The 17,418-nt window shown below is 44.2% G+C and overlaps 3 protein-coding genes across 3 annotated transcripts; 1 reads left to right on the top strand and 2 right to left on the bottom strand.

Moving 5' to 3' along the window:
• Positions 1-1,041: 1,041 nt before the first annotated feature.
• LOC120742153 lies at positions 1,042-5,366 on the bottom strand. Its single transcript, XM_040045281.1, has 2 exons — positions 5,123-5,366; positions 1,042-4,666 (listed from the first exon to the last, which is right to left on the bottom strand). Exons 1-2 carry the CDS (start codon positions 5,298-5,300, stop codon positions 4,152-4,154), a joined length of 693 nt encoding a protein of 230 aa, XP_039901215.1. The 5' UTR covers positions 5,301-5,366; the 3' UTR covers positions 1,042-4,151.
• Positions 5,309-6,036, bottom strand: LOC120742148 (ribonuclease H-like). The gene is made up of 2 exons (XM_040045277.1): positions 5,493-6,036; positions 5,309-5,406 (listed from the first exon to the last, which is right to left on the bottom strand). Exons 1-2 carry the CDS (start codon positions 6,034-6,036, stop codon positions 5,309-5,311), a joined length of 642 nt encoding a protein of 213 aa, XP_039901211.1.
• Positions 6,037-12,227: 6,191 nt separating this feature from the next.
• On the top strand, positions 12,228-17,191 carry LOC120742154 (RPA-related protein RADX-like). The gene is made up of 5 exons (XM_040045283.1): positions 12,228-12,238; positions 15,161-15,301; positions 15,641-15,807; positions 16,188-16,344; positions 16,714-17,191. The coding sequence occupies exons 2-5, from the start codon at positions 15,244-15,246 to the stop codon at positions 16,968-16,970; spliced, it is 639 nt and encodes a 212-aa protein (XP_039901217.1). The 5' UTR covers positions 12,228-12,238; positions 15,161-15,243; the 3' UTR covers positions 16,971-17,191.
• Positions 17,192-17,418: the final 227 nt, after the last annotated feature.

Below are 17,418 nucleotides of genomic sequence, written 5' to 3'. Positions count from 1 at the left end.
CTGTGGTACAATGCAGATATGGTTTTTCAGTATTCTGGCAATCCACCTGCTGCCCTTTCGGCGAGTACCATTCCCTTTCTATAAGTTATGCCCTTTAATGTCACACACTGTGCAAGGTTGACCTCTAGAATGTCAGGGAATATGTACCTAATGACTTAAGCTATCTCCTCTTTAAGCAAATCCACTAGGAAAGGCCGATACAGCTGAGACCTCTAATTCAGACTTGCCAAGAGATGGGGAGTTTAGATGGTAAGCTATCATCAACCGATGTTTTGACTTCTGTAATCATAAAGGTAAAAATTCCACCATCACAAAAACATTAATTTTAATTGAAAAAAAATGTATTCCAGTCCAGAAGAGCATCAATGGTTTCTTTAAAGTACCAATCTTTCTGTCATTTATACATAATGTTTTGAGAAGCAGCTCACATATGTTCTACACAAAGTAGAGAAAAAAGAGGGGGGGGGTAAAGGGTCCTAATTTTTGTTAGGACGATGTTGGAAAATTCACAATACATCACTTAATAAGACATACTCCGTTGAACAAACGTATCTCCTTGTAGATATCTGCTGTATTATTTGGGCTTGACCAATAGAATAGTCAAGTAAGTGACACTTCACCTAAAACAATGACTAAATGGAAAAATTATTTGGCATTTATGGGCACAGGTTCTTAAACCCACGTCTAAGGTGGCAGGATCCTTATTATAACTTGAGTGCGTGTCAGCAGCAAGAATTAAGGTATGGCACTGTGCTCCCAGCTTCTTAAACTCTGACGGTTACAGCCGGACTAATTAGCCACTGTAGCCATAACTAGCACGAGTAACACAAACACTATTGCTCTCTCAGTGATGTTTAAAAGCATCAGTGCTCTCTGTCACATGCATAAATTCCATATCTGACCGACAACAGCTGCAATTTGTTACTATTTTTCAGCTTTAGCCACAAAGCTAATACCAACTTTAGCTAGTGTTACGAGTTCAAAATATTGGGGATGGACACCATAGGAAAAACCCACAATAACAACACTGGTCCGGTCGGGTTGAGTCAAACGATGATTTAATGATCACACACGTGGGAGATGGACACTGTATGCAGACAGTCTCAGATCTCTCTTCAAAAAACACATCACCATAGTTTTGTAAAATCAGGGTATTAGAACGCCCCTTCATGCGTAGTGACAGGTGTAATACAATCAATGTTGACAATTTTATTTAACACAAAGAATAACATTGTCTCCTTCCCGAGGGCAGACGCTGACTGCCCCCCGTCTCCTGGAACCATCTGTACCCTGCTAAGACACAACATGGCAGCTACAAGGACTCTTTCATTTATTAAGACCATCAGTGTGTATTGCTCTAAATCAAGCATATAATATTAAATGAATATTGCTGGATCAGCTACTTCTACTTAAAACATATTAAAACATGACTAAGCACAAAATCACCAAGAATAACATCTTATAAGTGCTGTGTAAGCGGGTGCGGCCTTCCAAGCTCAAAGCCTTTGCCCTCCATAGATCAGCCAGACATCACGCTGGCTGTAGCTTTTAACCTTTAATTACCTTGAGCACAACTCTAGAATAAGCAACAAACTGCAATGTGTATGGAATGATCATGGTTACATCTGCAATGGAAAATCATGTTATTATTCTGGTACCTGTAAGAGAAGCTCAAACTAAAGTTATAACAATCACTGTAATGCAAAGAATAATGTAAGGTCAAAAACTTCAATTTATGTTTAATGCAAAGCTGGTTATATACTTCTGATGAACTAATAATGCCATATTAAAATATTAAATGATAATGAGAAAAACATCCCCTCCTTATTCTACAATTCCCTCTGTTGACCTCTGGAGAATCCAGAGGTCACAAAAGTTGTTTCCCTCCTTGGCCTACACATTCAGTTCCACATGCATCATTGGCATCATGGACATTGGAGTAATGACTCCAGGGTCCACTGCCCTCACAGACATACTTTTGAACATTCTTCTGGCACAAGGGATGAGACAACAACAAATAACCATAATACCCACCACAATAGATAAAGAAAACATGACCGAAGCGATAACCCCCTTCCACCGTCCGAACACTGAGGTCAGCCAGCCTTCCAACGGACTATCAACACCGGAGTGATCATGCATAGTTTCAGAAAGGCTCTTTAGGCCCTCCAGAGCCTTGGTTACCGACCCATCTGGAGCAGTGTTATTTGGAATAAAGGTGCAACACTGATCGGCAAACATAGCACAAACGCCCCCTTTTTCCGCTAACAACATATCAAGGGCCATTCTATTCTGCACTCCCATTAACGAGGTCGGACCCACCTGCTCCGCCAACCCCTCCATGCCGTCTCTGGTGAGGTTAGAGAGTCTCAGTACATTATAGTGAACATAATTGATCCTATCTACGTTCTTGTTTGGGGTCACTGGAAAGAAAGCAGAAATTATTGGAATATTTTCAAACCCGGCTGCTGTTTGATCAACAAGTTTAAACTCATTTGGAACCCCCCTGGGCACTCCAATGGAGTCGATCCAGGTGGGGGAATTCATCCTAGGGTCATAGGCGTGTGTGTCATGAATTCCTCTCTTCCTCAAAATGTGTCTTTTGCGCCTGGCTGCCAATGTGCGCGTATTGTGTGGGGGAATTGATTTTACCTTATCTCCGATTAGCATAAGTGGCGCTCCTAGTCTCACCATCGCGCACGTCCCCACGCTCCCAAGAGGAACACGAGCCAGTAGAGTCCTGTGCCCGCAATAGTAATACAGCCCGCTCCTAGCCCAAGTCCCAATTAGGGTGGCTGCATCACTCACATTGTTGGTGGTCCTCCCCGTCTGGGTGACCGAACACCAACTGGGGTCAATTTCCCCCAACCGATATTTAACTTTATCTGTGGAAAACTTAAAGCACGTATAATTATCTTTCCGGGGCATAAACGGCCCTACTTGCGTGAGCTTGCCAATAGGGGGAAATAGGCTGGACAACACAGTGCAGTTCCCCGTATTCACAGCTCCTCTAGTCATCCGCAGCATACAATCATAGCCCCACTGATCCTCTGGATGCAGAGGTGCAGGCTCTATAAATAAACGCGGCCTTGCAGAAGCGCAAGCTACACAATTAGCCACTTTTTGTTCTCTAGCATTTTGGGCTATCCAGTCCAGCCAGATATTACTGTCACTGAACCCGGTAGCGCGTTCAATCAAATCCTGAGGTTTCAAGGTGGTGTAGTCCACCGACACTACTCGCCTCTCCCTTGGTTCGTGCTCCTCTGGTGTAGCTTCCGACGACCCGCTCCTCTCCTGCCCTGTAAAAGATGCAACAGAGCTGGGGGGACTGGAAATCACACGAGTTGTCATGTCTTCTCTACCTGACGGTACGTGATTAGTTTTTTCTAGGAAATTAACTTTAACTAACCCTTTTGGATCAACCCCCGATGTTTCCACCCCCAGAACCAAATACATAGATTGTTTGCGATGCCAATTCCCCAATGATAAGGTTAACGCGTTTCCAGAGGGGCTAAAATCCCTCTGTAGTTTAAGCTCGTTTTCTGATCCTAGTTCTAACGGTTCCCAATTTTGCCCAGTGTAACCCCTTACCTGGTCCCAATCACGGCACCAGCTGTCATATGGACGATTTCCCCTCTCGCAGTGCGTACTCACTGAATAATCCCAACAGAGCCACACATTATATCCCCTCCAGGCACTGCCGGCGTCCCTACAATTAACAACATCACACAGATCAAACATAAAAGAAGTTGTGGAGCCAATGACATAATCTAATTCTAAACCACCATATGTGCTGAGACACTCATCCTTTTTGCCAGAGACCTCGCGCTTCACTCTTGCCCGCAGCTTTAAATCACTATCGATCACGCGTGATGTAATTGGTGTATCAAACAACGCCGGACTGGCATGGCCTCCATGCTCAGACTGGTTTCCCGGGTCGGTCTGCAACAAACAAATCAAAAAACAAATAGCCATGATTAGCAACATAATTGACATCAAACTCATAATAATTTTGAACATTGTGATGGCTTTTGAAACTCTTCTTTCATCACCAGTGTCTGATTGTTGTGGTGGCATGGTTGTATGTGAATGTTATGGTGTAGTAAAAAGTTCAAAGCCCTTTATCAGAGCCTCTCTCTTGTTCTAGGTGTTCAGTGTGGTACCGCTCCTTTTCGTTGGCGCGGTGATCTCCTCCTAGGCTGCTCTTCTTTCTTCGACCTTCCGGGTAGACCACCGGTCGGCCCGTTGCACAGGTGTGAGGGTTTATTCTGCCTCTGAATTTCACCTGTGTTGGGTGGAGATTGATCCTTCCCCACCAAGCCCTCGTGCGCGGCTGCGCACTGCGTCCAGTGGTACCAGGTGTCGCCTTTCCCCTTCAGTTGGACCGCTGTCGCCGTCCGAGCCGATACCTCATATGGACCAATCCAGCGGGGTTCCTTCCACTTGCGTTTGATGACTCTCAGCCACACTGCTTTCTCGTCCGGGACCTCTCCTTCTCCTGTGGGCCCTTTACAAGCCGCCTGTTTTGTGAAACTGGAAACAAGCGCCTTTAACTCGTTCCAGTAGTCTGCGTGGGACCGATTCCCCTTTTTGTGCCGTTCAACCGAGCCCACCGTCCAAGGTGCCGGAAACTGTCTCCCGGTTTGCAGCTCGTATGGTGTAAAACCTGTGGATTGATTAACAGAACATCTTATGGTCATCAACGCAACCGGCAGGGCTGCGACCCAATTTAGCCCTGTTTGCGCGCAGATTTTTGCCAATTTGTTTTTCAAATTTAGGTTCATTCTTTCTACTTTTCCCTGAGACTGAGGATGATAGACTGTTCCAAATTTATGCTGGACGCCCAACATTTTTTCTACTTTTGCCAAATCTTGATTTTTAAAATGGGTTCCATTATCTGATCTAATTCTTTTGGGGAACCCATGACGAGGAATGTAATGATTGATTAAACACTTAATGACAGTCCTAGCATCCTCCTTTTTTGTAGCCCAGGCCTCTGGCCAGCCAGTCAAAGCATCAACACACACTAACAAATATCTTACACCGCCAGGCCCGGAATCAATCATATCAGTGAAATCAATAACAATCTCCTCTCCCGGCCTCTCAGGGGGCCGAAACTTACCCACTTCCGGTTTTACTGCTGGCTTAGGATTGTGTGCCCCACAGATTAAGCACATCCTGGCCTTTTCTCTTATCATTCCTCGCAGCTCCGGATGCCACCAATGACACAAATTTCTTTCCATCTGGGCAATCCCCACGTGGGCAAGTCCGTGGGCTTCATCCACCTTCTGTTCTGCCATTTTGGCTGTCAACACGGGGCGCCCGTCTGGCCCCCTCCACAAATGTCCATCCTGCCAGGCTCCTTTGCTTTTTCCACACCCCCTTTTCCTCTGGGGATGCCTCCTCCTGGGCCTGTTTGACTTCCTCAATCAGGTCAACAGATATCTCCTCTTCTGATATTACCTGTATCATTTGTCTCCGTCCTTTGTAGCCTGCGGCCTCCTTTGCGGCTTCATCTGCTCTCTGGTTTCCTTTTTCCACCATGCTGGTTCCTTGGGAGTGAGCTTTGCATTTTATGATGCTCACCTCCTCTGGGTCAGCCAAGGCCTTTTCCAGTTCCTCCATTTCATGTTTGTGGGAAATAGGTGCATTGGTTGCTGTTCTGAATCCTGCTCTTTTCCACTGAGGCAGCTCCACATGCGCTGCTCCAAACGCATATGCCGAATCGGTGTAGATGTTCACTCTTCTGTTCTTGGCTAGTCTCAAAGCTCGAGCTAAGGCTATCACTTCAGCTCTCTGGGCCGACTGCTTTCCCTCAATCCTTCCTGACTCTCTGACCTGATAATCTCCTTCTACTCTGCAAACCACCGCATAGCCTGCTTTCAGTCCTCCTTCGTCTCGGTGGCAACATCCATCGGTGAACCAGTCCTCAGCTCCCGGTATGGGTTCAGCCTTCAGGTCCTCTCTAATCTTTTCCTCAATCTCTGCTCTTTTAGCGCAGTCATGTGGTTCCCCTACACCCATTAAATCTGCCATGTTAATTCCTTCATGTGTAAATGTCAAATTTGGGGCCTCTAAGACTTTGCTCAGTCTCTGTTGTGCCCGTGGTGACATACAAAATGCTTGTGAATTCACGTATGCCACTATACTATGTGTAGTAAGTATTTTTAGTGGGTGTTCTCTCACTACATGTGCTGTTTTTTGGATAATTCTAGCGACCCCTGCTGCATGTTGTGTGCATGTAGGATGCTTTGCTTCTGTTGGGTGTAGTTTTACACTAACATACATGAGTACCTCTCTACCCCCCCCTTTTTTCTGAAACAACACTCCATTTACAATTGAGTTTGTTTCAGAAACATCCAAATAGAATGGCTCATCATAATTAGGTGTGACTAAATCTGAGGCCCTTGACAAATCCTGTTTTACCCTAATAAATGCGGCTTCGGCTTCAGGCGTCCAAGGCAACTCAGCCTTAAGGTTTCGAACGCCAACTTGCTTCATTAGGCCCCTTAAAGGGGCAGTTTTGCCTGCATAATCCGGAATGAACTGCCTGCTGTAACCTGTTAAACCAAGAAAAGAAAGCATTTCTCTCACAGTGCGCGGTTTTGGGTGTGTCAGAATTTGGTCTCTGTGTGTGTTCATCAAACCCACTGATTTGTGTGCGATTACCCGGCCCAAAAAGGTCACTTCAGGGCGAACTAACTGCAGCTTGTCTTTACTTACTTTAAAGCCGCATTCTGCCAACCTATTCAACACAACGAGCGACGCCGCTGTACAATCCGCTGCTGACGGGGCTGCAATGAGAAGATCATCAACATATTGTATTAATGTACAATCATCAGGCAAATTACATGACGACAGGGCTTCTTTAAGCACCTGATTGAAAATACCTGGAGAAAGTGCAAAGCCTTGTGGCAACCGTGTGTATCTGAGTTGTTGGCCTCTGTATGTGAATGAAAAAATGTCTCTGAGTGACTCATGCAGAGGAAGACAAAAGAATGCATTTGCCAGGTCAATGCACGTGAACCACTTTTGGTCACATGTGATAGCTGATAAAGCTGTGTACGGATTTGGTACTGGTGCAGTAGTAGAGAGCAATATTTCATTAATGGCTCTCAAATCATGTGCCATGCGATATTTTCCTGTTCCATGTTTCTCCACTGGTAGAATTGGTGTGTTCCACAGTGAGTGAGAGGGCTCTAACACCCCAGCCCTTAACAGGCCTTCTATTGTTTCTGTAATTCCTTCCTCTGCTTCAGGTTTGTGTTTATACTGTGGTCTATTGATTGGTATGTGTGATGTCAGCTGGAACAAGACAGGAGGACACTTAGCTAGGCCAACATCCGTGGGCCCTTTTGACCACAGACTGTCGGGCAGATTTGACAGTCCAGCAACTGCGTGAGGATGGTCTACACACTCCTCACCATGTGTTTTTGAAATTTCTTTATGTTCCAAGATCACTGTATCCTCACAGGCACACGTTATACGATAGATTTTACAATTTGGAGCATAAGATAAGTTAGGAATTTGGGTTCTTTGCCACCCTGTGTCGTCCAGTGCTCGCCTGACCATTGGACCTAGATCACCTGCACCATGACCTTGGTGGACCGCCAATGTAATGTGAGGGGTTGAATTTTCTTCCACATTGTACCAAAGCAGTTGTTCATCAGTTAATTTCACAGCCGCGGCTACACCTTCTGGTCCGATGTAGATGTCATGTGTTTGCACATTCCACGTCTGACCCTCAAGATCAGACTGAAATAATTCACGATAGGTGTCGTCACTATCTTTATCATAAAACAAAGCCACGTGGTAAGGTTCGCGCGGGGGGAAGTAAACTGCCAAGCTCATTATCCAGGGTCTCCACAGCTGAAATTGCCTCAGAACATCCTCTTTCACTAGTCTCCCCCAGTAAATGTCGGCTTTTGCTCTTTCACAGTCTTGAAGCAGATATTGAGTCTTTGAATTTGTTCCCAGGCACGGGAAATGCTGTCCCCCTGGCAGAGTCACAGATAATCCATCTGCTGAACATGTGATTGTAGCGCCTAACTTCACGAGCAGGTCCCTGCCCATGAGATTTACTGGCGCTTGCGATGACACCACATAGTTATGTTTCAAAGTCTGCTTGCCCAGCTTTGTCAAAGCTGGGTCAGTCACTGGCAGAGTGATTGGGATCCCGGAAAAACCCACCACGTTCACTGTGTGGCAGGACAACTTTGCACTGTCTGGTGCTGCTCTCAAGGTTGAATAGGTTGCTCCAGTGTCCACTAAGAAGGGCAGTTCTGTCCCTTCTATAGTCATCGACAGCATGGGATCTGCCATTTCCATGCTGTTTGGTCCCTCCGGGTCCCTTCAGTACTGGTCCTCCCTCCAGTCAGCCACTGGATACTGCGCGGCTGGTGCTGCACTCGGGTTTGGGGCCTGATATGCTCCCCTAGAGCCATCTCTTGCTCTCGGAGCTCCGCGTGCCTGGGATTGGTAGCCTCTTCTTTGATAGTTCTGACGACGTTCTGGGCAATTTCTGTTCCAATGACCCTCTGCTCCACACCTCCAACAGACATTCCAAGGCACACTGCTGAGATTCCCCGTGTTACGAGCTCTTTGTACTCCCCCCGCTGAACCACCACGCCCTCTGTACGATCCACCGGTTCCCGAATTCCCTGTGGGTTGGTTCTGCCTTGGTGCATTGGCGGGCCATCCGTCATTAGTGCAGGGACCCGGGCCACTATCTGGCCATTCAGGCCCAGGACCAGGCTGGGTCGCAACTATCATCATTTTTTCTGTTTTTTCTTTTTCCTCTTTTTTCTTTTCACAGGCTTTGTTTCTGGCCTCCGCCAACTGTAGTTTGAGTAGAGACGCTTGTGCCTCCTCCAACTCTTTTTTCTGCTTGTTCGCCCTGTCCTGCTCCAGCTGCAAACGATGTGAAACGTGTCTTTCCCACTGCACCGAATCTGCTACGGCAAAATCTGGATTTTTCTGTAGATCTTCTATGACCTGGTTTGGCAGCCCTGCCAGCACCGCTGAACGAAACCACGCTCGGTGTTCACCTTCTCTACCCGGATGGGTACCTGTTTCTAACAACCACTGATCTCTGGCTTTTTCTAAAAACTCTCTAGGTGTGTTTTGGGGGTCCCAAGTTATTTTAGGTATGGCACCTGTGTTAGGGGTTGGGTACTTTTCACGGACTGCATCAGACAAAGCACATTGCACTTCATGATAAGGCAAATCATTTGCATAGCGAATTGTGTGAGCTATGGCCTCTACATCTGCTAGCCCACCACCGAGCATACACCGCGCAGAAATAGCGCGAAAATCACCAATAGCAAGCTCTTCTCCTTCTGTTAGCCTACCTAATTCTCGCAACCACCTTGCTCCTCCTCCCGTTATAGGTGGAAGCTGTTTAACCAATGCCTCCAAATCTCTTACTTTGTATGCGCGGTACACTGGTTCGTTTTTTGCATCAGCCACTAAAGGCAAATTATAATGAGGGCCCGCAGCTTTTTCTGTTTTGGTCACCGTTTTACACTGTCCCAATTTTCCCTTGCCTTTTGAACTCTTAAAAATAGGCCTCCTCTGTCCCTGCTCTTTTTTCACCTGTCTTGACCTAAGATTCCTGGCTATACTTGGTTCTGACGCGACTCCTCCTCTGTCTTTGTCTTCGTCATCATCTTCCTCCTCTGAGGTAGATGAATCATTGTCGCTTTCCTCTTCTGCCATGCTTTTGGTCATTTTATCCTTTACGGTCTTCAGCGTATTTAGTACTTCCAATAGCCCTTGCGGGGCTTCAAGCATTCGTCCGAATACTTCTCCTGCCCATGTGTCTGACTTGGCCGTTGCTTTGGAGTGTTTTGACCTGCTGGTCTGGGCCTGGTCTTCTCTTGCTGGTGTTGGCAGCTCAATGAAAGCCGGTTGTGCCATCCTTTCCACCGGTGAAATCATTTCTTCGTTTTTTGGGGACCGATCCGCTTCTCCAATCTGGTCTGGCAGGCTTTCTTTTGATGTCTCGGGTCCTGGCCTGTCTCCTCTCTCATGTGAACTAGAAGATGAAGTCAAGCCTTCATCTGCGGCTGCTGCTATCTCTTTCCCTCTTCCACTTAGGGACTGACATTTAACTGTCATAGGCCCTTCATTATGAAACACCAGTGGTGCCCTGGTGTATTCAACATCAGCTAGTCCTCCTACAACCATTGCAGTCTGTCCATCTGGGCCATGAACTTGTCCTCCTCTAAGGGTCATTACAGGCATGACATGTTGTCGTCCTACAGCATTAGATGTTAATGTGGCCCAAGGAAGAATCTCTGCTGTGTGATACTTGTTAGCATCTCCTGGTTTTGGAATCCAGTTCTTCATTTGGTCTTCCAGCTTCTTATTTTGCTTTTTCAGTTGTTTCAAAGCCTCCACTATGCTTTCCATATCTTCTGTTTCAGCTGTGTCATCCTCCTCCATCCAGGAAGATGCTCCGTTCCACAAGAACATCCACTTGCAACACTTTGCATGAGTTTGCTGTAGTTCCTTGATTTGTTGGTTAATTCTCCAGTTAATTGAACGTTTCTCTGTCTCGGTTTGCAGTTGTTCCAGTTGCTGTTCACATCTCTCTCCTTCTATTTTGAGCACAAGACTTAGGGCTATTTTGTCATCCAGCCCTCTCTGTTGGGAAGCAATGAGCTTGCTTAGCTCAGCCTCCATTGCTTTGCATTCCTTCTCAGCTAATTTTGATGATCCAGGAGAAGCCAGGCGAATGGCTCTTTTTAGCTGTTCCAGCTGCTCCTTCAGAGGCTTATAGCCTCTGTGCCCAGTGGGTGTCATGCTCGGGCCGTCAGCCATTATCCTAGAACACAGGCTTACCTCCCTTTTTGTGACGTTATCCGGCTCCTCCTCTCGGGTCAGCCCGCAGCGTCTGCCTGTTAAGTTTCAGAATTACTTTCACTCCTCCAAGGGTCACTGTCTCCTTGTGATCTGCTTGGTAAGACACACAGCCAACACAGTGTGTCAAGACTTAACCAAGCCTCTTTCAATATTCACTTTTAATGACCACTTTTCACTCTGTAACATAAATGTTATAAACTCATACACACTGCATTTTAACTTTGGGGCACAAAACAATAACACAGCTCAAATGCATTCATACAGCCTTAAATTTTTTCACAGAAAATTGCTCCAAAGCAATATCATGTTTGCTCATAAACTGACAAATACACCCTATTATTTACCGAGCGAGGGAGCAATGGATCAATTAAATCCAATCTCCTCAATAATTAGCTGTATAGCTCGCTCTGCTTCAATGTCAAACCATAATACTGTGATTAGCTTTCTTCAAATCAAACCTATGTTTCAAAGCCTTCCAAACACACACCCAAACACACAATTTCAACCACACACTTTCGAGCCCACATTTGTCTCCTTTAAATCTACCAATCACTTGGAGACATCTCCACAAATAATTACATTATTTCCCAAGCAAGCATATCAAAATCAAAACCGTCTACTACAGACTCTATCATGGCCTGAGCAAAGTGGGCGGCCTCTGTGGGCTCCCAATTTGGATCATTTTCATTCTCAGTTATCTCCTTTAAGCCTCGAAATAGAAATAGGCAACGTTGTATATAGACATTTAACTCATACAGCTCGATCTCGGACCACACTGTCATCTCATAAGGTGAAACACCTTCCTCAGTCACTATGTGACATTTACAGGTCACCTCCAGCCGACCCTCTTCCTCTGCAATTTGTATGTTACAGGTTGCAAAATACAGCACAGGCATGTTTGCTTGTATTCTATTTAAACAACGATTTAACAGTATTAAATGGGACTGTTTAGTGCATGGGACACCGTATAATCATTTATTGTTGAAGGGACAAATGTCAAAGGGGGTTCTAACAGGTCCACTTTATTGCGTGCTCATAAATTTTGTTATCTGGGTCACTCACCCGATGTGCTTTATTTTGATATTATTAATTATGTCACGCTTATTAGTGGCTCATATTTATTTACGGCCTATGTTTGAACTTGACAACAAAGGCAGAGCATCATTTCATCCTTTCAGGGTGAAACACTCCACTTTCTCTGTGTCATGGCAGCTCAGAAAACTTCATGAACTTTACTTATTTAAAGGTATAGCTTAAAATCAGTTGTGTTATCAGCATAAAATATTTAAGATTTAATTAAATTGTTTTCAATTAACTTACAGCAGCTTATTCTGGTCTAGGAACGCTCTCTTATCCTCCTCAAAGACTGAAGTTACTCAGTCTTAAATACTTTTTATATTACATAAATCAATTCTAATCATAACCTATGTGTGTGTAAGCTTGTTTGCAATTAGCCCTCTGCACTCAAGGCATTTACTACACTTTATCAATCCGGACAGTCACGCCGAATGAAGCTTCTGACCTTCAAAGGCCGAGTGCCAACTCATTATAAGCATAGTTGCAAGGTGTGTCTGAAAATTATTGAAACCACTCTTTTTCAATTAGAAGCCATTATATTGTTATAACATCAAAACCAGCAGCTTATTTACAGGATTTCAGCAATAAAAAGCCTTCTGCTTATAAGGCTCACACGCACTCTGGGCAGGAAGTGAAAAGCTCCGTTCTCCTCCCAGCCACCAGCTCATTTGCATATTCACACACCGTCTAAAAATAGCTCGCAGCGCTGCAGCTGCGCTCTCGTCAACACAGAGGGTTACACAAAGCTCAGACAAAACTCTTTTATTTTATATTACAAAGACATCTTATATTTACAATCACTGACAGGCCTGACAGATTCAGCACCTAACAAATTTCGACAAATTTAATATAACGGGTCTCACCGAAGAAAGTCTCACTTTTTTGTAATCAATCAAACAGTATCTGTTACTTCTGGGAACAGTTTCTGACCTAACTTCTAAAGAGCGCCTACACAATTTCGACAAATTTAAAATAACGGGTCTCACCGAAGAAAGTTTCACTTTTTTGTAATCAATTAAACAGTATCTGTTACTTCTGGGAACAGTTTCTGGTCTAATTTCTAAAGTCCCTAACTCAATTTAACAGTATCCAAAAAAGCACATGACACCATTTAAAACGGTGAGGAGACTCGGTAACTCCTAGCTTGATTCCGGGATGCCCTGTACCCCACAGTTAAGCCAAACTGAACTATCCCTGTTCGCCGACAGGTCAAAGCCGCGCGTCCACGACCAGGAGGGAGCGTAAACTCCGGGCTATGCGCTTCTTAGCAGACTTCTGGGCTGCCGTCCTATAATAATTTTCACCTAACCGATTTTGACAAATTTTACCATAACGGGTCTCACCGAAGAAAGTTAACTTTTTTACGACCAATTAAACAGTCTCTGTTACTTCTGGGAACAGTTTCTGTCCTAATTTGTAAAACTATTAACCAGTCTCTGTTACTTCTGGGAACAGTTTCTGTCCTAATTTCCCTACCAAACTACCTGAGCCTTCAGCTCAATATCCAGGGACTCAAACCCAACATTCTCTGTTACTTCTGGGAACAGTTTCATATTTCTTCAACTTCATTAAATACTCTTAAGCAACTTTAACTGCATAACACACGGTGATTCTCATCAAAATCAAAACAGACACCCACCAGCAACGTCAGTGAGTAAACTTTTAATTTAATGCAGCCCAATTTGGCACAATTTGGGAATCAACTCAACAGGCAGTGCCTTACCTTTAGAAGCACCCGCGGAGCTCACTCACATCAGATCCCTGGTCCGTGCCTGTCCGCTCGACCACCTCAGACCGTCCACACTTCACACTTCCACACTTCCACCCCAATACCACAGGACGAGCCCCCAAGCTGTTACGAGTTCAAAATATTGGGGATGGACACCATAGGAAAAACCCACAATAACAACACTGGTCCGGTCGGGTTGAGTCAAACGATGATTTAATGATCACACACGTGGGAGATGGACACTGTATGCAGACAGTCTCAGATCTCTCTTCAAAAAACACATCACCATAGTTTTGTAAAATCAGGGTATTAGAACGCCCCTTCATGCGTAGTGACAGGTGTAATACAATCAATGTTGACAATTTTATTTAACACAAAGAATAACATTGTCTCCTTCCCGAGGGCAGACGCTGACTGCCCCCCGTCTCCTGGAACCATCTGTACCCTGCTAAGACACAACATGGCAGCTACAAGGACTCTTTCATTTATTAAGACCATCAGTGTGTATTGCTCTAAATCAAGCATATAATATTAAATGAATATTGCTGGATCAGCTACTTCTACTTAAAACATATTAAAACATGACTAAGCACAAAATCACCAAGAATAACATCTTATAAGTGCTGTGTAAGCGGGTGCGGCCTTCCAAGCTCAAAGCCTTTGCCCTCCATAGATCAGCCAGACATCACGCTGGCTGTAGCTTTTAACCTTTAATTACCTTGAGCACAACTCTAGAATAAGCAACAAACTGCAATGTGTATGGAATGATCATGGTTACATCTGCAATGGAAAATCATGTTATTATTCTGGTACCTGTAAGAGAAGCTCAAACTAAAGTTATAACAATCACTGTAATGCAAAGAATAATGTAAGGTCAAAAACTTCAATTTATGTTTAATGCAAAGCTGGTTATATACTTCTGATGAACTAATAATGCCATATTAAAATATTAAATGATAATGAGAAAAACATCCCCTCCTTATTCTACATTAGTTAAGAGAAGGTTGACACGATGGCTCTTCTAGTAGCACATATGAACCACACAAAAAATGATCTGTTTCATTTCTTCACAAATGTTATTCTACTCACAACCATCGGCCTCCTCAAAGTGCACTAGTGTGACAAACCTGTTCTTTCTAACTAGTTTGCTAGCTTACCATCACCAGTGTGTGAATGTGTGTGTGAATGGGTGGATGACTGGATGTGTAAAGCGCTATACAAATACAGGCCATTTAGTTTTAGAGTTTTCTGGTGTTTTTGACCCTAAAGAACGTCTTACAATGGCAGCCGCCAGTCACTGGCAATCAGACTGAGATGGATCGAATCATCCTTTACATGAGTAGTGAAGAAAAGAACTGGATAGTGATGGACATGATGTCCAAGCTGAACTAAACAGCGAGTGACTTTGAACATTCAGGGAGGGCTGTAAATTAAAAGGTTTGCTTCTAAAATTTTAAAGCTTCTGATTTGCTGATGTTGTTTATCCAGCAGGTCCTTTGGTTCCTCTGAGAGCCAGCAGGACCGTCTTTCTCCCTCTGTGGAACAATGTGGACTACAGCGGGGAGGTGTGGATGGAAGCCACTGATAAAGAGACAGCGGGTCAGGAAGCAGAAGAAGAGCCAGAGGAAGGTATCTATGGCGTCATTAAAAAAACATTCCTTCAAACAAACCCGCTGACTTCTTATTTTTACCATTTATCTGGAAGCCTTTCTTCTCATTGCCTGTCCCCAGAGAGCAGGTGGGTGTGGTGTCTGTCTCTCAATGACATCACACAAATATAAGAGTAGAAAAAAACAGTGTGATTGCCACTTTTAACGTTATCATCGACTGCTAGTACAGGAGATATATGACAGAAGATTGTAATAGTAAATTATAGAATTATAAAATACAAAGTGAGTTAAGACAAATCGGTTCAAACAGTGGATTCATGTCGTTCTTGTTGGCTGGATTGGCTGTGTGTGTTAACAGGACGATGTCCTGCTGTGACCATATCCGAGTTGCGTGAGTCCTACCTGTACGGTCGCCGGGGCATCACCAGAGGCGCCGTCCAACACGAACTGATTGTACGCATCATCAAAAAATCACATCTCATGTATTACGGGAGAACAGACCGGAACTGTGAGTGTCCTTATAAGGTTAGTGTGCACCATTATTACACTGGCAAAAACATTAATACAGATTTCTATTATTTATTTACCTATTCACTGTTTAAACTAACTCAAACTTAAACAACATCAGACAGTGTAAACAAGCATTAATTGCTATACCAGCAGGGGAAAATTGCTCATTCAGTCTCATATTTTGTCCAATTCTGGAATATTTGGGTATTATTTGTCAAATTTATCTTAATTGTTTTAAAGAGCCACTCAAGTGAAACAGATAAAGACAGTTAACAGCCATACGTAACACGCCTTTGTTCATAGTAGTACAAAGGATGCAATTACCAGAGGACCTAATGCTGATCCCTGAGGAACTCCAGACTTTATAAACTGTTCTCTCGCTCCCTCTGCTTCAGGCGGTGCTGGAGGTGAACGATCGGACAGGAAATGTGTGGGTGGTGTTGTGGAACAGTGTATGTGTCAGCTGGTACCGCTGCCTCAAGCCCGGTGACATCATCAGCCTGAGACGCTATCGAGTCAAACAGCATTACCAGGCTGAGCTCAACGACATAGGTACACAGGACCAAAGCAATGAGACTTTTTTAGTCATTTTTTCCTTTTTCAAACTCCGGTACTTTGGGGTAAAAGGTGTTTTATGATGTGCAGATTTTAAAGCTTAACATGTTATTATATTTACTTCACCCTAAAACTCAGTTTGAACTGGTGATTCTTTGCTTTTGTGCCCAGTGGGCGTCTCATTGAGTCTCCCCACTTGTGTTATTCACACACGTCTATATTTAATCTTTCATTTTAGCCTTTTCAACTTCTCAGTTACCTTTAAATCTCACCACAGGTTAGAAGGCAGACTTATTCTAACTGAACATTGTATACGTGGGAACCTGTGACTCACAGTTATCGCTTTGATTCTTTTTTTCTGTGCAGAGATCAGTGTGAACAGCAGAAATCCTGCTGCACGGATTTCTGTCCTCCAAGAATCCACTGTTTCATCTGACTCTCTTCCCCCTGCACCCACCTACAGCTTCTACAACAGGTACATGATCCTGTTTGCACATGAGGACTCTACTCAAACCCTTAGAGCAGTGTTTCCCAAACTCTTTGAGCCACGGCACATATTTCACATCAGAAAAATCACAAAGCACACCACCAAACAAAAATGTCACAAAAACCATTTTTATTGAAATATAATGATAATCTGCTCTCAATTTACTTACTTAGTGTGAAACCAGGCCTGCGTAGTTGAACACAAAGCTGATATTCTTGCAGGAACTGAAGAAAGACACACAGGAAGTTCTTCCTCAACAGCTCTGAGTCTCTTTTTTTCCTCTTTATTGCAGTCGTACTATAATACTACTCTGTACATTAGTATTTCTTCTTGTCTTCTTCTGTTTTACTGGCGGTTGGCAGTATTCATGGATTTTTTTTTTCACATTCTGTCTCTCACAGTTGAAGTGTACCTCTGGTGCAAATTACTGACCTCTGTCATCATTTTAGGTGGGGGAACTTGCACAATCGGTGGCTGACTAAATACTTTTTTGCCCCACTGTAGATGAAACAAGGAGATGTCCTTACTGAATCATCAGAGCTGAACAGGTGATGGAGAAACAGGTTTACCTTTTAGGTGACATG

The sequence above is a fragment of the Simochromis diagramma genome, unplaced genomic scaffold (assembly GCF_900408965.1).
Source record: "Simochromis diagramma unplaced genomic scaffold, fSimDia1.1 OVJJ01000551.1, whole genome shotgun sequence".
Classification (NCBI taxonomy): Eukaryota; Metazoa; Chordata; class Actinopteri; order Cichliformes; family Cichlidae; genus Simochromis; species Simochromis diagramma.
The sequence above is the reverse complement of the archived record's forward strand: the minus strand, read 5'-3'. Positions and strand labels throughout refer to the sequence as shown.

What these genes read in the sequence shown, in the direction of transcription:
- LOC120742153 (XM_040045281.1), bottom strand. Translation starts at nt 5,300, where the DNA reads ATGGCAGAACAGAAGGTGGATGAAGCCCACGGACTTGCCCACGTGGGG. An exon ending in AGCAGTAAAACCGGAAGTGG is followed by an intron (nt 4,667 to 5,122) that starts GTAAGTTTCGGC and finishes ATCAATCCACAG; the next exon opens with GTTTTACACCATACGAGCTG.
- LOC120742148 (XM_040045277.1), bottom strand. Translation starts at nt 6,036, where the DNA reads ATGGCAGATTTAATGGGTGTAGGGGAACCACATGACTGCGCTAAAAGA. An exon ending in AGCCGCAAAGGAGGCCGCAG is followed by an intron (nt 5,407 to 5,492) that starts GCTACAAAGGAC and finishes AAACAGGCCCAG; the next exon opens with GAGGAGGCATCCCCAGAGGA.
- LOC120742154 (XM_040045283.1), top strand. Translation starts at nt 15,244, where the DNA reads ATGGAAGCCACTGATAAAGAGACAGCGGGTCAGGAAGCAGAAGAAGAG. An exon ending in AGAAGAAGAGCCAGAGGAAG is followed by an intron (nt 15,302 to 15,640) that starts GTATCTATGGCG and finishes GTGTGTTAACAG; the next exon opens with GACGATGTCCTGCTGTGACC. An exon ending in GGCTGAGCTCAACGACATAG is followed by an intron (nt 16,345 to 16,713) that starts GTACACAGGACC and finishes TTTTCTGTGCAG; the next exon opens with AGATCAGTGTGAACAGCAGA.